Below are 15,803 nucleotides of genomic sequence, written 5' to 3'. Positions count from 1 at the left end.
ATGCGAACAAGAGGTTACCGAGACGTGTAACCAATGGCACCCCATACCATCACGCCGGGTGATACGCCAGTATAGCGATGACGAATACACGACTCCAATGTGCGTTCACCGCGATGTCGCCAAACACGGATACGAACATCATGATGCTGTAAACAGAACCTGGATTCAACTGAAAAAATGACGTTTTGCCATTCGTGCAACCCGGTTCGTCGTTGAGTACTCCATCGCAGGCGCTCCTGTCTGTGATGCAGCGTCAAGGGTAACCGCAGCCAATGTCTCCGAGCTGGTAGTCGATGCTCCTGCAAACGTTCGTGCAGATGGTTGTTGTCTTACAAATGTCCCCAAGTGTTGACTCAGGGATCAAGACGCGGCTGCACGATCCGTTACTGCCATGCGGATAAGATGCCCGTCATCTCGACTGCTAGTGATACGAGGTCGTTGGGATCCAGCACGGCGTTCCGTATTACCCTCCTGAACCCACCGATTCCATATTCTGTTAACAGTCATTGGATCTCGACCAACGCGAGCAGCAATGTCGCGATACGATAAACCGCACTCGCGATAGGCTACAATCCGATCTTCATCAAAGTCATAAACGTGATGGTACGCATTTCTCCTCCTTACATGAGGCATCACAACAACGTTTCAAGAGCCAACGCCGGTCAACTGCTGTTTGTGTATGAGAAATCGGTTGGAAACTTTCCTCATGTCAGCACGTTGTAGGTGTCGCCACCGGCGCCAACGCTGTGTGAATGCTCTGAAAAGCTAATCATTTGCTTATCACAGCATCTTCTTCCTGACGGTTAAATTTCGCGTCTGTAGCACGTCATCTGCGTGGTGTAGCAATTTTAATGGCCAGTAGTGTATTTTTTCGATAGCGTGAAAGAACTGGAGGACCTCTGGATCATGCGTATATCCTTCAAAGGACACTATGTCGAGTAGTAATGTGAAGTGTCTATGAAAATACCTGTTTTACTTATTTACCAGACTTATCAATCCACCCTCGTAATCACATGGCCTGATTGTGAAGAACTTTTCCTGCACCTGTGGTGCGGGAAGACTGCATTGCTGTCCTGAGCAGCAAAGAGACAGCAACGAGAACACTCGAAGCATGCAAGCCGGTAGCGACTGTCAATGTGGTGCGCTAGCGCAGCAGTAGCGGCGAGAATGCGTTCGCGTGCCGGTGTTGCGTTATTTTGCGCGAGCTGCACTGACCGGTGATGCGGCCCAGCTTGCTGGGCGGCGGCACGTAGTTGGCGACGAGGCCGGCGATGTGCGCGCCGGCGCTGTAGCCGAGCAGGTGCAGCCTGTCGGGCTGGACGCCGCGCGGGTGCGCCGCCAGGTAGCCCACCAGCTGCGCGATGCACTCTGCGCAGAAGCGCGGCGACCACTCGATCTGGCTGAGGCACGGCTCCACCACCAGCGTCGAGTAGTCCACGATCAGAATGTTGTAGTCGCCGCGCGTGAAGTACGCTGCAACCGAAAAGCGACCACGCTGAGCACATCTGCGATCACGTCTTTACGTAACTTCTGTAGGTGTACTTGTCATATAGCCGAAAACGGAAGAGCCGCAGGGGATTATCCTCGTTTGACTTAAGAATGTGCCATAGATGATGGTAGGACAGAGAGTGTGAGGCAGGGGGAGTTGAGCGTGCCGGTAGTTTTACTGGACATAATTTCAGTTCATCGTGGAAACTGAATCTGAACATTACACATCTAGTAATAGCGATTTCGCCATAGCTGACCATAACACAGTTTAATCAAATGGTTCAAATGGCTCTAAGCACTATGGGACTCAACATCTGAGGTCATCAGTCTTCTAGAACTTAGAACTACTTAAACCTAACTAACCTAAGGGCATCACACACATCCGTGCCCGAGGCAGGATTCGAACCTGCGACGGTAGCAGTCGCGCGGTTCCGGACTGAGTGCCTTGGAACCGCTCGGTCAGTGCGGGAAGCACAGCTTAATCTCCAGATATATTGCATCACATTTGCCCATAAGACAACAAATCTCTCATCCTACTGTACGCTTTCAGGCAAATTTAAAAAATAGCAATATTCAACCATGTATATACATTTGAGATACAGCCGTTCACCAAAAGTGATAACAAAATTGAATGCTGAAGACCAGTTACAAAACAAAGAATGTTACAACAAATATTTAAAGTTACAATAACAGCAGCTTTGAATCAGTGGTTCTCTCTCCTTACAAAACCGCGGAAGATATTTACAAGTAGTTAGTTATTTCTCTAAAAATAAATTTTTGACACAAAATTCTCTAAAATGTACATAACAAATATAATCAGTTAGCTTGTCACACCACTGCCGCCCTCAACTATACATAATCAAAACGTGGCAGTGTGAGATCAATAGCTTCATGTATTTCAAACCATATGATGGACTGTTTCGGCGCCACCGGCGCAATAAATATTTAAAAGTCCAGAATGAGATTTTCACTGTGCAGCGGAGTGTGCGCTGATATTAAAGTTCCTGGCAGATTAAAACTGTTTTCCGGACAGAGACTCGAACTCGGGACCTTTGTCTTCGGGGCCAAGGCTCTACCTCCTTTTTTTTGTTTTTGTTTTTCTTCTTCCACTTTGTTCGGTATTGCTCGTTGCGTTCGGTCTGGGCGGACGTCACAAGACATTCGTTCAAGTTGATCGTTGATTCCTTTACTCAGTTTTTTTATTACAGAGGGCGAGCAGTCCTCTGCCCAAACACGCTGAGCTACCGTGCTGGCGCCATCTGAGCTACCCAAGCACGACTCACGCCCCGTCCTCACAGCTTTACTTCCACCAGTACCTCGTCTCTTACTTTCCAAACTTCACAGAAGCTTTCTTCCAGGAGTGCTAGTTCTGCAAGTTTCGCAGGAGAGCTTCTGTGAAGTTTGGAAAGTAGGAGACGTGGTACTGGAGGAAGTAAAGCTGTGAGGATGGGACGTGAGTCGCGCTTGGATAGCTCAGTTGGTAGAGCACTTGACCGCGAAAGGCAAAAGTCCCAAGTTCGAACTCGGTCCCGCACACAGTTTTAATCTGCCAGGAAGTTTTAATGTTTAAAAGTAATTGAATGCTGGCAAAATTTAACTCATTATCATTTAAAAAATACATGTTTATAAACATTTATAAGCGAAAGACAAGCAAAATTTAGTGGTTCTTGGTCTAGTGAATTGATGAGATTGTGGTGTGAAGAAGCATTTCATATACAATCTGACTTTCTCTGTATGGTGTGGTAGAGGTATGGTTGTGTCTAACGTATGTGTTGAGAGTGTACCAAGGAGCGTCCGTCATAACTCGAAATACCTGGTCGTGCAGAGCATGCAGTCTTTTCAGGTGAGAACCCTCAGCAGTCATTGGCCATACTCTCGAACTACGTACGATGGCCAGGAGTTCTATGCCACTTCAGTTACTTAGTTTAGCATCTTCTGATAATATGTGGCACAACTGATACAGGCCATGACACTTATTGACCGCACTGGTTGTTTTCATCTTCCATTTCAATTTCTTGCATATGCTGCCCTAGCTACACTGAAGCGCAAAAGAAACTGGTATAGTCATGTGTATTCAAATACAGAGATATGTAAGCAGGCAGAATACGGCGCTGCGATCGGCAACGCCTACATGAGACAACAAGTATCTGGCGTAGTTGTTAGGTCGGTTACTGCTGCTACAGTGGCAGGTTATCGAGATTTAAGTGAATTTGAACGTGGTGTTATAGTCGAGTCATGGGACACGGCACATCCGAGGTAGCAATGAAGTGGGGATTTTCCCGTACGACCATTTGACTAGTATACCGTCAATATCAGGAATCCTGTAAAACATCAAATCTCCGACATCGCTGCGGCAGGAAAAAGATCCTGCAAGAACGGGACCAACGACGACTGAAGAGAATAGTTCAACGTGACAGAAGTGCAAACTTCGGCAAATTGCTGTAGATTCAAGTGCTGGGCCATCAACAAGTGTCAAGAGTGCGAACCATTGGACGAAACATTATCGATAGGGGCTTTCGGAGCCGAAGGCCCTCTCGTGTGCCATTGATGAATGCACGACACAAAGTTTTACGCCTCACCTGGGCCCTTCAACATCGACATTGGACTGTTGATGACTGGAAACATATTGCTTGGTCGAACGAGTCTCGTTTCAAATTGTATCGAGCGGATGGAGGTGTACGTGTATGGAGGCAACCTATGAATTCATGGATCCAGCATGTCAGCAGAAAACTGTTCAAGCTGGTGGAGGCTCTATAATGGTGTGGGTTCAAATGGCTGTGAGCACTGTGGGACTTAACATCTGAGGTCATTAGTCCCCTAGAACTTAGAACTACTTAAACCTAACTAACCTAAGGACATCACACACGTCCTTGCCCGAGGCAGGATTCGAACCTGCGACCGTAGCGGATGCGCGGTTCCAGACAGAAGCGCCTAGAGCCGCTCGGCCACAACGGCCGGCAATGGTGAGGGGCGTGTGCAGTTGGAGTGATACGGGGCCCCTGATACGTCTAGATACGACTCTGACAGGTGACACGAACGTAAGCATACTGTCTGATCACCTGCATCCTATCATGTCCATTGTACATTCCAACGGACTTGGGCAATTCCAGCAGGACAATGAGACATCCCACACGTCCAGAGTAGCTCCAGGAACACTCTTCTGAGCTTAAACACTTCCGCTGGTCACCGAACTCCACTGACGAGAACATTATTGAGGGTATCTGGTATGCCTTGTAACATGATGTTCGGAAGAGATCTCCACCCCTTCGTACTCTGCAGGATTCATGGTGTCAATTCCCTCCAGCACTGCTTCAGACATTAATTGAGTCAATACCACGTCGTCTTGCAGCACTTCTGCATGCTCGCGGGGGCCCTAAACGATATTGGACAGATGAACCAGTTTCTTTGGCATTTCAGTGTATATTACTGAGTCATAGTAATTCAAGCCTATTCCGTCGGTTGTCAGTTGAGATTTGGGGAGGTTGGCCTAGTTGTGAACATAATTGCTTGGCCCTTGTTAGCATTGATTTTCTTCCCAGATTTCACCATAAGGTTTTTCCAGCTGTCTCTGGTGATGGCGAACAATACATTTTACGTTATAGTAGATCTTTAATTGCACAGCCTCATCGGTGTGCAGGGTAATTTTTCTTCCCGCCTGCTTGAATATGGCGTCTGAAAAGATAGAGTAAAGCGCATGTGACAGAACGTAACCCAGCAGCAGACCAGTCAGTAGCGGTTTGTAAATTAGTTTATTACTTCCAGATTCGCTTGGGAATTATAATGTTCCTGTTACCTATTTCAGCAATTGATTGCCATCTTCAAGTGTGATTAAAGGTCCATTCTCCTCAGGCTGTTTAAAAAACTCGATTTTTCGTTTTATGATTTTTTAGAAGCTAAAAGTGTGTGAAATATCATATGAAAACCCCAAGCTGAAACCTCACGTAGGAACAAAGTTACACGTCATTTAGTTCAGACGTGTAGGGCCTGCCTGTGGTGCGTCGGAGAGCAGATGCGAATGTGGGCACACTCGGTGCCCTCAGTGAAACATTTGATGGAACAGGTGACTGCCAGTCGGTATGTGCCGCGTGGCAGTTTCCTGCAAAACAAATCAATTGAGGCTGGAGAACTACTGAAGTATGGTGCTCTATGGGAGCTTCGATTTTCAATGAAGGTTTCAAATCCATTCGAAAGTACTGAAAATTGTGGGAGTCGATGCTGGATACCACGCTGAAACATACGTCATTGATCGCGACAAGATCGCCTGCAGGACTGGTCACCGCCGCGCGCAGCACGAATCCCGCGAAACGCGGGCGGCCGGCAAACATGCGAAAACTGCTGTGGAGAAGCAGCATTTGGACATGTGTGCCGTGCAAGGTAGCAAATTATCTGTGAGTATGAAAATTTTTACACAAATTCATTTTTAATCTTATAGAAGTCATACTTTTATCTTTAATCGAGTATTTTTCTTGATGCAGTATTTTTCAAGCTGACGGAATGGATTATGGGCAAACTAACAAAGATATCTTTCTAATTTTGGCTGACTTACTTCTTGGAGATGTCAGCAAGGAGCAATCGGCTATTTTTTTCTTAAATTATTCATTAGTTATTTGCATTAAACGTGATCAAAAAAACCACAACAAAACTGCATTTCTGTTTCAAATGTCCGTCATTTTATTATTTCTTCGTCTCAAAAAGTGCGGTATTACTTCGTGCGCAATGTCCTATAGGTTAAGATAATTGGTTTTTGAATTCAGATTCGATTTGCAGACTGCATGAACTCCGTGGCAGACGCACCTCATTTTGGACAGAGCAACTTTAACTCCTCGGTAGGGGGCTTAATGATGACTGAATTTCTTTAAAAAATCAGAAAATGTTATCCAAGAATCAATAAATAATGTGCAAAGAGATTTACATTGATTGCTTGACTAGTTTTTCCAAAAACAAATCGTAAAAATCGGTTATTTTGTAGCCTGACTGAGGAGAATGGACCCTTAATCCGCTATTACCTTCGTGAAGATTGTGCATAAAGATTCCCATTAATCATTCTGAATATCATGATAGTCTTATGAAATATGGTAACGACTTATACATTATATCATTACGTTGCAGCAATCCATCGCTAGATCTCGCGATTTGCCCGTAGACTGCACTTGTGCGGGCCCGTCGCAGATTGCCGTGATCGATTACTGATGCTTCATGGCGCCCTAGATATGCATGCATTCGGAACGATTGCCTGGCTACGATTCTCTTTCGTTCATTAATCCGTTAAAAAATGGCTCTGAGCACTATGGGACTTAACATCTGAGGTCATCAGTCCCCTAGAACTTAGAACAACTTAAACCTTACTAACCGAAGGACATCACACACATCCATGCCCGAGGCAGGATTCGAACCTGCGACAGTAGCGGTCGCGCGGTTCCAGACTGAAGCGCCTAGAGACGCTCGGCCACAGAGGCCGAATCGAGTGTGCACTTTGACGCTAAAATTCATAGTTCTTCAGGGAACACATATCACTATACAAAATGAAGCTGAAGTTGGGGTTGTCACTTAGAAGAGTATACAAATATAAAAATGTTGACACAACAGATACTAGATGCTGGGCTCCAGCGGGTGTTTATGAGTAATTTGTGAGACGACTGGACCCATTATTGAAGTTTTTAACACCTATGGAAACCACAAGGCTTTTTATTGATAACATTGCCACAGGCAATCTAGAATACAAAGTCATATTACAAAATCTGTTAGCTTAACTTCAAGAAAAATGAATAAAAAATGATTTTCTGCTTTTAAGGTGTATTTGCAAAATATAGACGATAAGAAAGTACAAGGCACACTTGACGTTACTGAAAAATAAAATGTCTTCCATAATTCTTTAAGACAGCCTACAGTCATCAAGCGTGCGAAAACAAACGTTTTCAACTACCACTTTTTTTTATTAGGCGACACACGCAGATTAATCCCTACCGCTGCTGAAAACAATTAATTTGCCACACTACAGCTTCCCACACAGTGGCATTCGAAGTACTGCTTAAAATCTCTTGGGAAAGTTTTTGTGTGTAGTGTGGCTCAAGCTAGTGACCAATTGTAGGCGACATCGGCAGCCAGCGACTGGTTATTGAAATATTTGTTCAATTATAAGGGACAACTGAAACATTTCTGTTTGAGGGTCGCAGCGTATATGCAACGTAGCACGACACCGATCGAAAATGTCGTAACACAGAAGTTACGTCAACTCAAGTGGGAGGCGCTTGAGCAACCGCCTTAGAGTCCTGCCCTCTCCCTTAGATTCTTTAAGAAAGGCTTCAAGGATAAATAGTATGTGTAGCAGGCAGTTACGGACCTCTTCACACAGCAGGACAAGACGTTTCACCTAACGGCTGTCTTCCACGTGGTGCATCGGTGGGACGATTGCCTCAATACTCTGGGCGATTTTGGCTGATTGGCATACCGATTCTGCACTGCACCGCCTTCGAACGGAAACTTTGTAATGATGCCTTATACAGTACCTCAAGAAATAGCCCTGAAGATGATTATAACGAACCTGTACTTTTCATTCAGCAGTAATTATCCTAATGAAAGAACTGACACACAAAATTCCTCGAAAGAATGTGGCCAGTAGCTACACTGTAAGTGATGACAACACCCAACACGGGGTCTACGTGACTGTCAGTTTGGAGTGGCACCACATTCTTCAACACTTCCAAGTCGTCCGCTGTATAATACTGAGTGCTGCGACACCTCGAGGACATTATCCAATAATAATGTTCTGATTATATTGTAGGAGGGTCGATTTCGTTGAGCAAGACTGTATTTTAATTGTTTGGTGAAATATTGAGGGGCAGAAGCAGCAGATAATATCTCAATTATAAAAAGCCTGAGTTATCGTTTTCGCCTGCGAAAGGGCAGCATCGTATCTGGGAGTAGGCATTAGGAGTGATTGAAAATGGAATGATCATATAAAGTTGATCGTCGGTAAAGCAGATGCCAGACTGAGATTCATTGGAAGAATCCTAAGGAAATGCGATCCGAAAACAAAGGAAGTAGGTTAAAGTACACTTGTTCGCCCACTGCTTGAATATTGCTCACCAGTGTGGGATCCATACCAGATAGGGTTGATAGAAGAGAGAGAAAAGATCCAACGGAGAGCAACGCACTTCGTTACAGGATCATTTAGTAATCGCGAAAGCGTTACGGAGATGATAGATAAACTCCAGTGGAAGGCTCTGCAGGAGAGACGCTCAGTAGCTCGGTACGGGCTTTTGTTGAAGTTTCGAGAACATACCTTCATCGAGGAGTCAAGAAGTATATTGCTCCCTCCTACGTATATCTCGCGAAGAGAGCATGAGGATAAAATTACAGAGATTAGAGCCCACACAGAGGCATACCGACAATCTTTCTTTCCGCGAATAATACGAGACTGGAATAGAAGGGAGAACCGATAGAGGTACTCAAAGTACCCTCCGCCACACACTGTCAGGTGGCTTGCGGAGTATGGATGTAGATGTAGATGTTGACATACATATTTGGTTTGTTAACGTTCTGTGATTTTTAACAAACTTGTGTATTTCGTGACTTTACTAATGATTTTTTTCTGATAGTAGGCTTGACTATGGAAGGACGTATTTTCAAAGGAGGTGTACTTCTATTGTTAAAAAAAAAAAAAAGAAACGACAACCACCATTCCTGCGAGGCCGGATGGGGTGGCCGAGCGGTTCTAGGTCACGCATGGATGTGTGTGATGTCCTTAGGTTAGTCAGGTTTAAGTAGTTCTAAGTTCTAGGCGACTGATGACCTCAAATGTTAAGTCCCATAGTGCTCAGAGCCATCTGAACTATTCCTGCGCTCTTGTAAGACGCTGAACATATAATGTAATAGTTGAGCACTGAGAAAAACGTTTTTATGAAATAATTTTTTCTCATTTCTGAAGTGAATATTATGCTCGTCTTCCCTTTCCTAGTAATTACAACACAAAGTGCAAGCAGGTAGAAGACTTAGGATTTAGAAAGCTAGGTACTACTGTGCGATCCCTATTTAATAACACGATCATTTGGAATGGAAAGATTATCTTTTGTGTAAAGCGAAAATTTGTCGCCAAGCATTACTGCAAAATTAATAAGTTATTCTTTTTCAGCCAAGAAGCCAGTAATTAAGATCCACAGCGCTAAATACTTTATTTTTGATGAAAAGATCAGTTTCAATTTTCATATTCAAAAGTAACACCAAAGGACAAATTTATTTAAATCCTTCAATACTAGGAAGGAAAGAGGACCTGGTAAGAGGAGGGAACAGTAGTTATGATTAATTTTGCAGCGGGAAGTTTCGAGCTGCCTGTCTGTTTGTTCTTTCTGCTAGGAATACTTAATAATTTTTCTAGTGTCCAAGGGAAGGTCATAAGAACGTGCATGCCGCTATGGCAGTGTTAGAAAGCTTCCGCGAAGGCAAACAGACATCCATCGTAAATTCAAACGTAGCCAAAGCCGAAACTGAACGAAGCCAAAATTAGCATTAGGAGAGCCATGCGTGACGCGTTAAACGAATTAAAAGTAAGTCTATCCCAAACCGTTTTGGTGTTATGTTAAATCAGGAAACTGATCGAAGAAATCTGTCCAGGCACTATGTGACCGTAATGGCATGGAAATAGAGGATGAGAGAGAAAAGGCCGAAATACCAAACGCTTTTTCTGCGAAACTTAAGATCATATTGTGGTTCCTCCTTTAAATCATCAGACAAAAGTCAAAATGGCATATCGAAAAGCACCGCGGGATATAAAAACAACTGAAATCATTCATCATAGGAAAGGTCAAGAGATGTCGTGATACTAACATGATTCAGCACAACGTACACGAAAGAAGTACTACACAGTAAGTCGCCGGAGAAGTTAATCGTTCCTAATGATTAGAAGAAAGAGCAGATCATCACCAATTTCAACACAGGTCATCGAACAAACGCGCAAAACTTTGGATGTTTTACGCTCACGTATCATGACATTTCTGGAGTCCGAAAATCTCTTCTATAGAATCAACATGGGATCCGACAAAAAAAAAGAAAAAATGGTCCTGTGGAACTTGGCTCGCCATCTTCCTCCTCCACGAGACTCAAAAAGCAGTAGACACCGGCACCCATATTGATTCCGTGTTCTTTGTCTTCTGGAAGGCAATCGATGTAGTACCACGCTGCCACCTAACGAACAAAATACAAGCGTGCGGAGTATCATGCCAGCTGTGTGACTGGTCTGTAAAGTTTCTAGCAAAGAGAAAACAGCGCTTCATCCCAAACGAAGAGAAATCTTCATTCCTCAAAGTAACTACATGAGTACTCCGACGGAATATTATACGACAACTACTTTTCACATTTCCATAAATGACCTAGCGTACAACTTTGAAAGTTCCGTGAGGCGTTTCGCAGATGATGCTGTTGTATACAGAGAAGTTGCAACTCTAGAAAATCGTAGCGAAATGAAACGGAGGAAGACCTGCAGAAGCTCGACACTTTTGGTGTAGGGATCGGCAGCAGATTCCGAAGACAGAGCTAATGTAGATCCATTACTATATGTTTATACGATTGTAGAACCGTAATTGGAAGTATAACATCCATAAAAAATATTAGGAAATACGCGTACCACATAAAACTATCCGTAGGTAAGACGGATACCAGACTGAGATTCATCGGAAGAATCCTTTGGAAGTTTACACCACGCGCAAAGGAGGTAGTATACAAAACCTTTGTTCGACCAGTACTTGAAGGTTACTCGCCATACAGGGATCCGCAGTATATAATACTGATGGAGGAAATAGAGAAGATCCGAAGAAGACCAGTGCGTTACGTTGCCATCCATTTAGCGAGCGCGAAAAAGCTCAAGGTTTTCAAGGCAATATAACTAAATTCAGAACAGTTGTTAAGAAAGTTTTATTGGTACATACATGATTTCGCGCTTATTGGAGGTTCACGTTTTTAATTATAAATATTTGAAACTTTTTTACAAGGTGAGTACGAGTGCGACTTTTTTGAACGAAATTAATGTCGTTTGATATACCATTATTACAAATACTGGGAAACTTCTTTTGCTAGATTTTTACAGCTCTCCAAATTTCTGTGAAAAAAATATTCCAACTGTTAGGGATTTTTTTCTCTTACATAGTTTAGTATTAGAGGGCAGCGTGGGGGGTAAAAATCGTAGAGGGAGACCAAGAGATGAATACACTAAGCAGATTCAGAAGGTTATAGATTGCAGTAGGTACTGGGAGATGATGCTTGCACAGGATAGAGTAGCATGGAGAGCTGCATCAAACCCGTCTCTGGACTGAAGACCACAACAACAACAACGGGTGCCTTATCATTATAGCAAATGAAAATGTCTTCCACAGAATGCTTCACTATAGTATCGACAAATTATATGCCAAATTTTAGTATTATGAAGTCAATGGTTTTTGAGGAAAAGGTTCATAAACTTGCCAAAATGTAAGTTACGGAAAACCTGAATGAAAGTTTTGACAGTGTTTGTATTATGCCTTACCTTATCTGTGTGATCTAGTGCAAACCTTATGCATTCTCCTCTTCATCGTCACGCAATCCTTTCCTTACTTGTCCTCTTAGGTTAACCTGATTTTCAAAGTGAGTGACAATAATTTCAGCTTCATCAATTCTCCTGTTATTGGTTTAATTCAATATCGACGGTATGAAAGATCCGGGATCAAATTGTAGCATCTGTAGAGCCCGTTGTCAGCCAAGATCAGGACAGTTAAAAATTAAACAAGCTTCATAGCTGCAATTTCATCAGCAGTCGTGGAAACAAATGTTGTCATGGGGAATGGTTTTTCTGTCACAGTCGTAACTTTCATTAGAATTTGAGTTTTTCCGTGTACACACTTTTATAGAAGTTATGGATCTGCTATACACCGAAATATTCCCCAGATTGTGACTGCACAAAACTGGAAGGAAGCACCACAGGAATAAATAATCTGAGGAAATACAGAACAGTCAGGGGCGTGGTCCAGTGCAAATTTTGTTAATTATTAGTTTTATCACACTTAGGGGTGTAATTAGAATGCAGTTTTCAGAAATTGAAACATTAGTACCACGTAGTAAATGATTTTTCAATAAAAATATTTTTAACAATTTTGGTTGCCTTAACGTCGTCCTTAAAGTTCCGGTAGTGCACGATCCTGGGAGAGTGAACCAGAATATTGCTTACTCCGACATATATCTCGTGTTGTTGTTGTTGTTGTTATGGTCTTCAGTCCGAAGACTTGTTTGAAGCCACCCTCCATGTTGGTCTATCCTGTGCAAGCTTCTTCATCTCCTAATAAATACTGCAACGTACATCTTTCTGAATCTGCTTACTATAATCATCTCTTGGTCTCCCTCTACGATTTTTAATTGCCACACTTCTTTCCAAAACTAAATCGGAGGCCGCTTGATGTCTCAGAATGTGTCCTAACAATTGATCCCTCCTTTTGGTCAAGTTGTGCCACAAATTTATTTTTTCTCCAATTCTATTCAGTACTTTCCTCGTTAGTCATGTCATCGATCCATCTAATCTGTAGCACCGCGTTTAGAAAGCTTCTGTTCTCTCTTTATTTAAACTGCTTATCGTCCATGTTTCACTTCCGGTCATGGGTACACTCCAGACGAATACCTTCAAGAAAGAATTACTGAAACTCAAATTTATATTCGATGTCAACAAATATCTCTTCTTCAGAAATACTTTCCTTGCCATTGCCTGTCTACATTTTATATCCTCTGTGCTTCGACCACCATCAGTTATTTTGCTGCCCAAATAACAAAATACATCTACTACGTTAAGTGTCTCGTTTCCTAATCTGATTATTCCTATCTCATTCCCTTAGCTTCCCCAGATTTAATTCGGCTACATTCCATTATTCTTGTTTTGGTTTTGTTGATGTTCATCTTACATCCTTCTTTCAAGATACTGTCCCTTCCGTTCAACTGCTTTTCCAAGTCCTTTGCCGTCTCTGATATAATTACAATGTCATCGGCAATCCTCGACGATAAATGTGAACAATTGACAGTGGTAGATAAAGTGCCCTCCGCCACACACTACAAGTTCCCCTGCAGGGTATATATGTAGGTGATGTGCCTTCCAACTGGGGTCCAAGACTCCGCTGTGTGTGTCTTTCACAGTGGCAGCCCCTAGCGGTGTCGGTAGATACTGCCACTGATAAAATTGAATCATCCGACATCAGTGGAACGGTGTCGGTCCATGGAGGCACAATTTGTTAATAAAATATGATTATAATTGCATATAATAAATATAACGGAGGGAAGTAAAAATAGCCTATATCTGGCGTTCAACATAAGGTAAATCACTTATATATCTTGCCTTGTACTGTAGGTCGCGTAAGATTCAAACCAGATTCACTATTTCAACGAATGAGGTCGTGCATTGATTACCAGATTTGACTATCATTAGAGAGCACTAGTGTTCAACTCCCAATTCGGACATTCAGCATCACGTACTCTGTGGCTTTCCTTATTAGACGGAGGCAAATGCCGCGAGCGTTCCTTTGAAAAGTTCAAAATAACTTTCTACTCCCATCTCTGTGCAGTCCAAGCGTCTGCTCCGTATGTAACACTCTCACCATCGACATGGCACTATGATACCTTTCCTTTGCTTATTTTCTTCATGTCCAATCTTCCTTAGTTTTTTTGTACATATTTATGCTTTTTGTACAGTATTAAATTTTAATAACGCTGATTCCCGAAAAATTGCATTAAATTTTTAGTATTAATGTTTACAGTTGCTACATATTTGTAATCAATTCTCCAGCCTTGCGCATCCTTGAGAATGTTTGTCTTGTCATTATCTCAATAACCTACTCTTTCAACACGTGGAACACACCAGACAAATACAATAAACCATGATAAACTTGTGTATCGGATCTGATTCCGAAATGTTTCTTGTTTCCATAATAATTCTTCAATGCTAACTTTAAAAACTAGTTATGTAAGCGGTCTGTCATTATCAGCTCACTTTCAGCTAAGAAGAGACCACACTCGCGGGCAGCTGGTACTTATGCGTGCGCTGCTTATTAGCAAACGAGCTCCACTTTCTCTCTTTCACGTTGCCTGTAACCCAACATCGCAAACACTTTCCCTGCACGCGAACCACCGAGAATCATGGCAACTGAGATTTCTTGAGGTTTTCGAGTGTAATAATCTATATTGCAACACAAACCAGCAAAAACTCACATGACTGGCATATAACTATCATATTCTGTTCCTTTTACTTTCCTCCTTCAACAACACTGCAAGCTGTTCTGCGTCTGTCGTATTTCTCAAGCGAGTCCAACAGTGAGCAAATCGCAACAAAGCGAATGTTCCAGTAACTTCAGGGAATCAGTACGACCTTTCGTTTCTTGACATAAACTACTTTCGTAGGCGTTGTTGCTGTGTCGCCCGAACAAGACACAGCCAGGGCAAGAGCGCCACGGGGGCAAAGATGTGAGCTGGTGCCTGTGTCGTAGAGACTCGCCACTTGCGCGAGTTCCATCAGAGCCACGGGCGGCGTTCAAGATGAAGATGTCGACTTCGCCTCGGCCAATTACCGGCCGAGTACAATCCTATCAATGACCGGACGACGACGGACAGAAGCCTACCCGGAAGATAGAAGAGCAGCTCTCGCCTACTTGGTTATAGATCATCGTACAGGGCTGACTTAGACAGGAAACTTCGTTTCGTGAACTCTTAGAATTGAACAGACAGTTTTAGTAAACTGCATTTGGTGTGCACTGCGAAGTTTACCTACGATTATTTGCACTTAGCCATTGAGGTTTTTTTTGTGTTATATGACCAGCAATGTTGCAGACTTAATAATTCGACAAGTCAACCTTATAACTCATTTGTTTTTTATTACTAATTTGTTGGAGTGTTGAAGAACCTTCGTTCTCCTATCCTGTTACCTGACCCTGGGACATAGCTGTGTAATAATGGTAGGGAAAATTGTCTTAGCGGTGTACTGAACCAGAAGTCGTTTAACGAACTCACAACTCGGCCTTCACAGTAGTAGCAACGAGGCCTTTACATAACTGGCGACGAGACTTTACAAAAGTTGCAGCTTCAGTTCTGAAAGGGAACTTTCAATCCTTGTAGCGAAACACACAGAGCGGACCTACCCATATCGCAGCTCCACTGTGACCACTGTTCTTGGGCACTGGTTGGGTTAGATGCTATTTGTAAGCAGTTTCACGTCACCCTGACTGCATTCAAGAGACTGAATGTTGCTACGAATGATGGGTGGCCTACTGACAGTCACATACGTCGGATATCGAAAGTACCTCTCACGACCGAACGAGGCG

At 43.1% G+C, this 15,803-nt stretch overlaps 1 protein-coding gene across 1 annotated transcript in view; it reads right to left on the bottom strand.

The window, feature by feature from the left end:
- The window catches only part of LOC126416258 (inactive pancreatic lipase-related protein 1), a 235,990-nt gene that overhangs the window by 39,246 nt on the left and 180,941 nt on the right, over positions 1–15,803 (bottom strand). The window contains exon 5 of the mRNA XM_050083888.1: positions 1,216–1,473. Within this exon, the coding sequence (XP_049939845.1) occupies positions 1,216–1,473 (258 nt within the window). The remainder of the gene's footprint in view (positions 1–1,215; positions 1,474–15,803) is intronic.

Source organism: Schistocerca serialis, chromosome 8 (genome assembly GCF_023864345.2).
Source record: "Schistocerca serialis cubense isolate TAMUIC-IGC-003099 chromosome 8, iqSchSeri2.2, whole genome shotgun sequence".
Classification (NCBI taxonomy): domain Eukaryota; kingdom Metazoa; phylum Arthropoda; class Insecta; order Orthoptera; family Acrididae; genus Schistocerca; species Schistocerca serialis.
This window is presented reverse-complemented; position numbering and strand designations above follow the sequence as displayed.